Genomic DNA, 10246 nt, shown 5'->3' with positions numbered 1-10246 from the left:
GAAAGTCTAGTGGTGGATACAGGACACAGGGGAAGTCTAGTGGTGGAGAGGTGGATACAGGACACAGGGGAAGTCTAGTGGTGGATACAGGACACAGGGGAAGTCCAGTGGTGGATACAGGACACAGGGGAAGTCTAGTGGCGGATACAGGAAACAGGTGAAGTCTAGTGGTGGAGTGGTGGATACAGGACACAGGGGAAGTTTAGTGGTGGAGAGGTGGATACAGGCCAGGGACGGCAGAATGACATTTCTGCAGTCTTAATCTGGATTAAATTGCAGCTCTCATCTGTCATGAGGACACACACAGAGAGGCTTGCTACCGGTTTCAACTAGTACACACAGGAACTACTCCGGCTTTACGCCCACTCCCTCTCTGTGCTCTCTGTGTGCCTTTGTGACAGACACGCTAGGGAGTGACAGTGATCCAGTGAGCTGTTTCATATGAGATCAAAATTGTGTCACAGACAAGACAGGGCTCAGCATACTGAACGAGCAGTACTATACTGTACCATACTTTACTTTTCTTTACTGCACTGTACTCCCAGGCGCCGATGACATGGACATCGATTAAGGCAGCCCCCCGCACCTCTCTGATTCAGAGGGGTTGGGTTGAATGTGGAAGACACATTTCATTTGAATGCTTTCAGTTGTACAACTGACTAAATATCCCCTTACCCTCCCCTGCTGTACTGTACTGAACTGTCCTCTACTGTCCTCTACTGTCCTCTACTGTCCTATACTGTTCTCTACTGTTCTCTACTGTCCTCTACTGTCCTCTACTGTTCTCTACTGTCCTCTACTGTCCTCTACTGTCCTCTACTGTCCTCTACTGTCCTCTACTGTTCTCTACTGTTCTCTGCTGTTTACTGTGCTGTCCTCTACTGTCGTCTACTGTTCTCTGCTGTATACTGTGCTGATTTGGTCCAGTCTGGACCTGCATGTCAAAAACTGTGAGTCATGCGACCCCGACTGACGACTCGATCACACCGACAGCAACATTGCGTTTTGGTACACCAGAAGCACATTCATTTTCAATGGAACGCTGCGTAGACCTTACCGTGAAATGTTTTCTTACAAGCCCTTATCCCTTAACCTTTAACCTTATCCCTTAACCTTTAACCTTAACCCTTAGCCCTTAACCTTTAACCTTAACCCTTAGCCCTTAACCAACAGAGTTATTTTGTAACTAAGTAACAACATTTTGCTAAAAATATATAAATACCAAAAATATATATATAAAAAGTAACCCAATAAAATACCAATAAGGAGGCTATATACAGGGGGTACCGGTACCGAGTCAATGTGCAGGGGTACAGGTTAGTCCAGGTCATTGAGGTCATATGTTCATTTGAATGGAGTAAGAGCTAAAATCTCAAATACTATGTTGAATTTTAATAGATATACTGTTCAATCAAATAAAGGCTTTACTTTTTCTAAAACTTCAGAAGTCGGTTCGATTATTGGTGGGAAACTAATGTAAACACTGTGCCAACCAACCCACACTGCGTGACTTCCAACTCCATGTTGGAATGAGATATGAGGATGAAAGGGTCCCATTCTAACACCTTGGACTTTCTCTTCATGTCGAAATGAAATACCAACCAACCCCGGTCTCCCCTACTGCACAGGTCTATCTGGTGTATGATGTTCAATTAGCATGAAGTGTTCAACCACTTTTCTCTAGTCATGCTGAGGCATAATTGATAAGATTTGATGTTTGCCTTTGTCATGACTTAGAAATTGTGTTTTTGTCTCTTCCAGGTCCAGCACGAGGCCTTGCACATCTGTTTACCAGGAGAGAGATTGAGACCTGTCACCAGAGATAGAGTCCTGTCACCAGAGATAGAGTCCTGTCACCAGAGATAGAGTCCCGTCACCAGAGATTGAGCCCTGTCATCAGAGATTGAGCCTTGTCACCAGAGATAGAGTCCTGCCACCACAGCTACCGAGGCCTTATCTAACACTGTAGCAGAAGCTTGACAACTACAGACCATTCCGCAGAGGAACCACCAAGCAAAGTCCATTAATAACAAAACTGACAGTTTCAGTTCTCTGGAGTAAAGGATCAGAGGTCACTGAGAGCAAGACAGAGTCCCTGCCAAGGATTATGCCAGTTTAGCCACCCTCAGCATCTCCGGCAGACAGCGACTCTAGCGGTGCTAACATAGTCCCTCTCCAGCAGTAACCATGGACGACCCATGGCAGAACAATGTGAACCAGCAGGGCACTGAGATCCACACCTACGGGGAGGGGGGCGGCCAGGAGTACCCCTACCAGGCTGACTTCCCCAAACAGGAGGGAGAGGGGGACGAGGACGCTAGGAGTGATGCCACGGAGGGTCACGATGAGGACGCAGAGGCCATGTACGAAGGAGAGTACCAGGGGATCCCCCACCCTGACGAGATCAAGGCGGCCCAGCGGGCGGCCAGGGCTGAGGCCAGGAAGAAGGCCAGGCTGGCAGCGGCGATGCCGGAGGAGGAGGACCTGGCAGAACAGTATGAGAACATCATGGAGGACTGTGGGCACGGCCGCTTCCAGTGGACCCTGTTTATCGTGCTGGGCATGGCGCTGATGGCAGATGGCGTGGACGGATTTGTGGTGGGCTTCGTGTTGCCTAGCGCTGAGAAGGACATGTGCTTATCCAACGCCAACAAGGGCATGCTGGGTAAGTCACAGGTCAAAGTTCGGTAGCTTTGGGGGCGGTTCAATAAAACCTGGTGTTATGGAACACTTTCTGAGAATGGTTCTTCTGAACTGTTTAAGATAGTCTCTACATAATAATAAATACACTCTATTGGACGGACTGCTGGCTGCTTCCATCATACAGTAAGTATATCATTGGATAATGTGGCAGCCATTTACTGCCAATATCACAGCGTCACAACAGAATGATTACAGCATCCTGCTGGAGTGAGCAGTGACAGCGAGACAGACTAATGGTCCACCTGGTAGTCAACTCACCTGGCTTCTGTTAACATGCTGAAGAAGGCCTGTGTTCGGCCTGTGTTCTGCCAATCAGAGAGTCTGCTCTGTAGTGTTGAGCATGTAGCTGTCAGTCAAACACCATGGGGTCCTTCTGTCTCTGACACCAATGAAGACGCCTAAGGCCTGACTAAAATGAAGACAATATCTGCTTGCACAAAGGAAAAGTAGGCCTACCTGGCTCTAAAATGATCAAAGCCTCAGTTTTTCTTGATCTTCAGCTAAATGAGCTTTGACTCAAGAGGCAGATATCTGTTTAATACCTTGGGGATCCAGCTATAGCTATAGCTCATAACACTGGCCTGCCAAAGCACCGACGCAGGTAGCTTAGTGGTTAAGAGCGTTGTGCCAGTAACCGAAAGGTCGCTGGTTCTAATCCCCGAGCTGACTAGGTGAAAAGTCTGTCGATGTGCCCTTGAGCAAGGCACTTAACCCTAATTGCTCTGGATAAGAGCGTCTGCTAAATGACTAAAATGTAATGTAACGCTGCACCCTGTTTTAACAGAACACACGGAATACTGTGAAGTTAAGCCATTCCATGTTGTCTGCTTGCCATATTAGTCTACAGTTATCAGTTATGATGCCATCTGTCAAGGCGTGCTGAAGGTGGGTGTGGTGTAGGAATCATGCGCAGGACGCAGAGGCTCAGTCCAAAGGTTTTAGTGCAATATATATATACAACAGAAGCACAATAAGCCCGAAGGCAAAATACACGACGCACACCGGCGACAAAACAAATGACGCACAAACATGTGCAAACAACCCTCTCCAAAACACTGGAGGGAAAATGTAGCTCCAAACACGAAACAGAAGCGCAATCACACACAACGACAAGCACACACAACGAGAACTAAATAGGACACTAACGAGGACTAACAAGACACAGGTGTACAACATCCAGACAAAACCAAACGAACATGAAACATAGATCGGTGGCAGCTAGTACTCCGGGGACGACGACCGCCGAAGCCTGCCCGAACCAGGAGGAGGAGCAGTCTCGGCCGAAACCGTGACAGTACCCCCCCCTTGACGCGCGGCTCCAGCCGTGCGCCGACCCCGGCCTCGGGGACGACAAGGAGGACGCGGAGCAGGGCGCGCGGGATGGTCCCGGTGGAACTCCGACAGGAGAGATGGGTCTAGGATGTCCCTCCGCGGCACCCAGCACCGCTCCTCCGGGCCGTACCCCTCCCACTCCACGAGATACTGGAGACCCCCCATCCGGCGTCTAGAGTCCAAGATGGACCGAACGGTGTACGCCGGAGCCCCCTCGATGTCCAGTGGGGGCGGAGGAGTCTCCCCTATCTCATTGTCCTGGAGTGGACCAGCTACCACCGGCCTGAGAAGAGACACATGGAACGAGGGGTTAATATTCTTATACTCAACAGGTAGATGTAATCTATAACACACCTCGTTCAATCTTCTCAGGACTTTAAAGGGCCCCACAAACCGCCGACCCAGCTTCCGGCAGGGCAGGCGGAGGGGTAGGTTTCTGGTAGAGAGCCAGACTCGATCTCCGGGTGCGTTCCACGTCTCTTCCGAGCGCCTCATCCAATCATCCACCGCAGGGGCCTCGATCTGGCTCTGCTGCCAAGGTGCCAGAACCGGCTGGTAACCTAACACACATTGGAAGGGGGTTAGGTTAGTAGAGGAGTGGCGGAGAGAGTTCTGGGCCATCTCGGCCCAGGGAATGTACCGTGCCCACTCCTCCGGCCGGTCCTGGCAATACGACCTCAGAAACCTACCCACATCCTGGTTGACACGTTCTACCTGCCCGTTACTCTCCGGGTGGTACCCTGAGGTAAGGCTAACCGAGACCCCCAAACGCTCCATGAACGCTCTCCAAACACGAGAGGTAAACTGGGGACCTCGATCAGACACTATATCCTCGGGTACCCCGTAATGCCGGAAGACATGGGTAAATAGGGCCTCAGCGGTCTGTAGGGCAGTAGGAAGACCCGACATAGGGAGAAGACGACAGGCCTTAGAGAACCGGTCCACAACGACCAGGATGGTGGTATTCCCCTGCGAGAGGGGAAGGTCTGTCACAAAATCCACCGAGAGGTGGGACCATGGTCGTTGTGGAACGGGCAGGGGTTGTAACTTACCCCTGGGCAGATGTCGGGGCGCCTTACACTGGGCACACACCGAGCAGGAGGAGACATAAACCCTCACATCCCTAGCCAAAGTGGGCCACCAGTATTTAGTGCTAAGGCAATGCACCGTCCGGCCGATACCCGGATGTCCAGAGGAGGGTGCACGTGTGAGCCCAGTAAATGAGTCGATCCCGAATCTCGCACGGAACGTACTTCCGACCCTCAGGACACTGTGGAGGGCTGGGGTCGGTACGCAACGCTCGCTCGATTTCGGCATCGACCTCCCACACCACCGGTGCCACAAGGCAAGACTCCGGTAGTATGGGAGTGGGCTCAACGGACCTCTCCTCCGTGTCATACCGCCGGGACAGCGCATCTGCCTTACCATTCTGGGACCCAGGGATGTACGTGATTTTAAGTACGAACCTGGTGAGAAACATACTCCATCGAGCCTGGCGAGGGTTCAGTCTCCTCGCTGCCCGGATGTACTCCAGGTTCCGATGGTCAGTCAAAATGAGGAAAGGGTGTTGAGCCCCCTCAAGCCAATGCCTCCACACCTTAAGGGCTTGAACTACAGCTAACAGTTCCCTGTCCCCAACGTCAAAATTACGCTCCGCCGAGCTGAGCTTCTTAGAGTAAAAGGCACAGGGGCGGAGTTTAGGTGGCGTGCCGGACCGTTGAGAGAGGACGGCCCCTATACCAGCCTCAGACGCGTCTACCTCGACCTGAAAAGGTAATGCGGGATCCGGATGCGCTAGCACCGGAGCCGACGTAAACAGGTCCTTCAGTCTCCTAAAGGCCCTGTCCGCATCGGCTGACCACTGCAGGCGCACCGGACCCCCCTTCAGAAGGGACGTGATGGGAGCTGCCACCTGTCCAAAACCCCGGATAAACCTCCGGTAGTAATTCGCAAAGCCCAAAAACTGCTGCACCTCTTTTACAGTAGTTGGGGTTTGCCAATTACGCACAGCGGACACACGATCCACCTCCATTCTCACCCCTGACGCGGACAACCGATAACCCAAAAAGGAGACCGACTCATGGAAAAACAGACATTTCTCTGCCTTGACATATAGGTCGTGCTCCAACAGCCTCCTCAATACACGACGCACCAGGGTTATATGCTCGGCTCGGGTAGACGAGTACACCAGAATGTCATCAATGTACACGACCACCCCTTGTCCCTGCATATCCCGGAAAATGTTATCTACGAAGGATTGGAAGACTGATGGAGCATTCATCAACCCATATGGCATGACGAGATATTCGAAATGACCTGACGTGGTACTAAACCCTGTCTTCCATTCGTCACCCATTCGTCACCCTCCCTAATGCGCACCAAGTTATACGCGCTCCTGAGATCCAGTTTTGTGAAAAACCGCGCTCCATGCAATGACTCCGTCATGGTCGCAATCAGAGGGAGTGGATAACTGTATTTCACAGTAATCTGATTGAGACCACGGTAACCAATGCACGGGCGCAACCCTCCATCTTTCTTTTTCACAAAAAAGAAGCTCGAGGAGGCGGGAGAAATGGAGGGCCGAATGTATCCTTGTCTCAAAGATTCGGCTATATAAGTCTCCATAGCTTTTCTCTCCTCTTGAGACAAAGGATACACATGGCTCCGTGGGAGCGCTGCTCCTGCCTGGAGATCAATCGCACAATCCCCCTGTCTATGAGGAGGCAACTGCGTCGCCCTAGTTTTGCTAAACACGAGTGCTAAATCCCCATATTCAGGCGGAATGTGCAGTGCGGGCACTTGGTTTGGACTTTCCACCGAAGTCGCCCCCACGGAAACACCCAGACATCGCCCCTCGCACTGAGCAGACCACCCATCGAGAGCCCTCTGTTGCCACGAAATAGCAGGGTTATGGGTGCTTAGCCAGGGAATCCCCAGCACCACTGGGTACGCAGGAGAGTCGATCAGATACAACTGTATAGTCTCCTCATGACCCCCCTGCGCACACATCCGAAGTGGCGCTGTGATCTCCCTGATCAACCCCGACCCCAACGGGCGGCTGTCTAAGGCATGAACGGGAAAAGGTTTGTCAACAGGTAGGAGAGGGATCCCTAACTCAAAACAAAACTTACGATCAACAACATTCCCAGCTGCGCCTGAATCTACTAGCGCCTTATGCTGGGAATGAGGTGCAACCTGTGGAAAACAAACAGGTATACAAAAGTGTGCAACAGAAAGCTCTGGGTAAGTGGGACGTCTACTCACCTGGGAGGCCCCCCCAGTGCGTGGCCTGTTGTCGTTACTCCCGGAGAACCCTCCCCAGCACCTGGCCGTAGTGTGCCCTCCACGACCGCACTTGGTGCAGGAGACAGGCCCCCTCGGGCTCTTCCTACTCCGTTCTCTAGCGCCGGCACCCCCGAGCTTCATAGGGCTCGGCTCGGAGGTGCCGGAGGGCGGAATGGACGGACTCCCCTCGGGACGTCCACGGGTGGCCAGCAGGGTGTCCAGACGGATGGACATATCGACCAACTGGTCGAAGGTAAGATGGGTATCCCTGCAGGCCAACTCACGTTGAACGTCCTCTCGTAGGCTACATCGAAAATGGTCGATGAGAGCCCGTTCACTCCACCCTGCATCCGCCGCTAGAGTCCGGTACTCTAGAGCGAACACCTGAGCGCTCCTCCTCCTGTCTCAAATGGACTAGACGCTCCCCCGCCGTTTTGCCCTCAGGTGGATGGTCGAACACGGCCTTGAAGCGGCGGGAGAACTCGGCGTAGGTGATGGTGTTGGCGTCCATCTTCCTCCACTCGGCGTTAGCCCACTCCAACGCCTTGCCCGTGAGACAGGAGATGAGGGCGGAAACGCTCTCGTATCCCGAGGGCACCGGGTGTACAGTGGCCAGGTAGAGCTCAACCTGCAGGAGGAACCCCTGACACCCGGCAGCTGTTCCGTCATACGCCCTCGGGAGCGAGAGCCGAATCCCCCTGGGTTCCGAACCTGGGACTGGTGGACCGACCGATGGGATGGACAGGGTAGGTGGAGGTGTGGGTACCCTGCTGGCCTCCCATCGGTGCATGATGTTGATTACCTCCTGTAGAGCGGTCTCCAGTTGTCGGATCTGGTCCTCTTGCCCACGGAGATGCTCCTCGAGCGACACAGGCGTCACTGCCGATCCTGCTGATTCCATTAAGGTGTGTGATTCTGTCAAGGCGTGCTGAAGGTGGGTGTGGTGTAGGAATCATGCGCAGGACGCAGAGGCTCAGTCCAAAGGTTTTAGTGCAATATATATTATATATATACACAACAGAAGCACAATAAGCCCGAAGGCAAAATACACGACGCACACCGGCGACAAAACAAATGACGCACAAACATGTGCAAACAACCCTCTCCAAAACACTGGAGGGAAAATGTAGCTCCAAACACGAAACAGAAGCGCAATCACACACAACGACAAGCACACACAACGAGAACTAAATAGGACACTAACGAGGACTAACAAGACACAGGTGTACAACATCCAGACAAAACCAAACGAACATGAAACATAGATCGGTGGCAGCTAGTACTCCGGGGACGACGACCGCCGAAGCCTGCCCGAACCAGGAGGAGGAGCAGTCTCGGCCGAAACCGTGACACCATCACCCAAAACGTTTTATAGCATTGGGGATGTTATCACATGACATTATTGTGTTGCAACCTTTTTAGTCCAAAACCAACCTGCTGCTGCTTCTGTAGCCCATATGTTTCCCCTGTTGCAGGAGAGTAGTCCTGACAGCTGAGTTCACAAGACCCCGACAACAGAACACGTCCATTCATTGTGTTTCTCACCCCCAGGCCCTCCAACTGAGTTCACAAGACCCTGACAACAGAACACATCCATTCATTGTGTTTCTCACCCCCAGGCCCTCCAACTGAGTTCACAAGACCCCGACAACAGAACACATCCATTCATTGTGTTTCTCACCCCCAGGCCCTCCAACTGAGTTCACAAGACCCCGACAACAGAACACATCCATTCATTGTGTTTCTCACCCCCAGGCCCTCCAACTGAGTTCACAAGACCCCGACAACAGAACACATCCATTCATTGTGTTTCTCACCCCCAGGCCCTCCAACTGAGTTCACAAGACCCTGACAACAGAACACATCCATTCATTGTGTTTCTCACCCCCAGGCCCTCCAACTGAGTTCACAAGACCCTGACAACAGAACACATCCATTCATTGTGTTTCTCACCCCCAGGCCCTCCAACTGAGTTCACAAGACCCTGACAACAGAACACATCCATTCATTGTGTTTCTCACCCCCAGGCCCTCCAACTGAGTTCACAAGACCCCGACAACAGAACACATCCATTCATTGTGTTTCTCACCCCCAGGCCCTCCAACTGAGTTCACAAGACCCCGACAACAGAACACATCCATTCATTGTGTTTCTCACCCCCAGGCCCTCCAACTGAGTTCACAAGACCCTGACAACAGAACACATCCATTCATTGTGTTTCTCACCCCCAGGCCCTCCAACTGAGTTCACAAGACCCTGACAACAGAACACATCCATTCATTGTGTTTCTCACCCCCAGGCCCTCCAACTGAGTTCACAAGACCCTGACAACAGAACACATCCATTCATTGTGTTTCTCACCCCCAGGCCCTCCAACTGAGTTCACAAGACCCTGACAACAGAACACATCCATTCATTGTGTTTCTCACCCCCAGGCCCTCCAACTGAGTTCACAAGACCCTGACAACAGAACACATCCATTCATTGTGTTTCTCACCCCCAGGCCCTCCAACTGAGTTCACAAGACCCCGACAACAGAACACATCCATTCATTGTGTTTCTCACCCCCAGGCCCTCCAACTGAGTTCACAAGACCCCGACAACAGAACACATCCATTCATTGTGTTTCTCACCCCCAGGCCCTCCAACTGAGTTCACAAGACCCTGACAACAGAACACATCCATTCATTGTGTTTCTCACCCCCAGGCCCTCCAACTGAGTTCACAAGACCCCGACAACAGAACACATCCATTCATTGTGTTTCTCACCCCCAGGCCCTCCAACTGAGTTCACAAGACCCTGACAACAGAACACATCCATTCATTGTGTTTCTCACCCCCAGGCCCTCCAACTGAGTTCACAAGACCCCGACAACAGAACACATCCATTCATTGTGTTTCTCACCCCCAGGCCCTCCAACTGAGT

General features: G+C 52.2%; 1 protein-coding gene across 1 annotated transcript in view; it reads left to right on the top strand.

Moving 5' to 3' along the window:
- Positions 1-2187: 2187 nt before the first annotated feature.
- LOC311124907 (synaptic vesicle glycoprotein 2B-like) overlaps positions 2188-10246 on the top strand; it is a gene marked incomplete at both ends in the record, with an annotated part of 33535 nt that continues 25476 nt past the window's right edge. Inside the window, one exon of the mRNA XM_084199004.1 lies at positions 2188-2665. Within this exon, the coding sequence (XP_084055130.1) occupies positions 2188-2665 (478 nt within the window). The remainder of the gene's footprint in view (positions 2666-10246) is intronic.

This window comes from Coregonus lavaretus, assembly GCF_964263955.1.
Source record: "Coregonus lavaretus genome assembly, contig: HAP1_SCAFFOLD_284, whole genome shotgun sequence".
In the NCBI taxonomy this organism is placed as follows: Eukaryota; Metazoa; Chordata; class Actinopteri; order Salmoniformes; family Salmonidae; genus Coregonus; species Coregonus lavaretus.
Note: the sequence above shows the minus strand (reverse complement) of the source record. Positions and strands in the feature narration are given on the sequence as shown.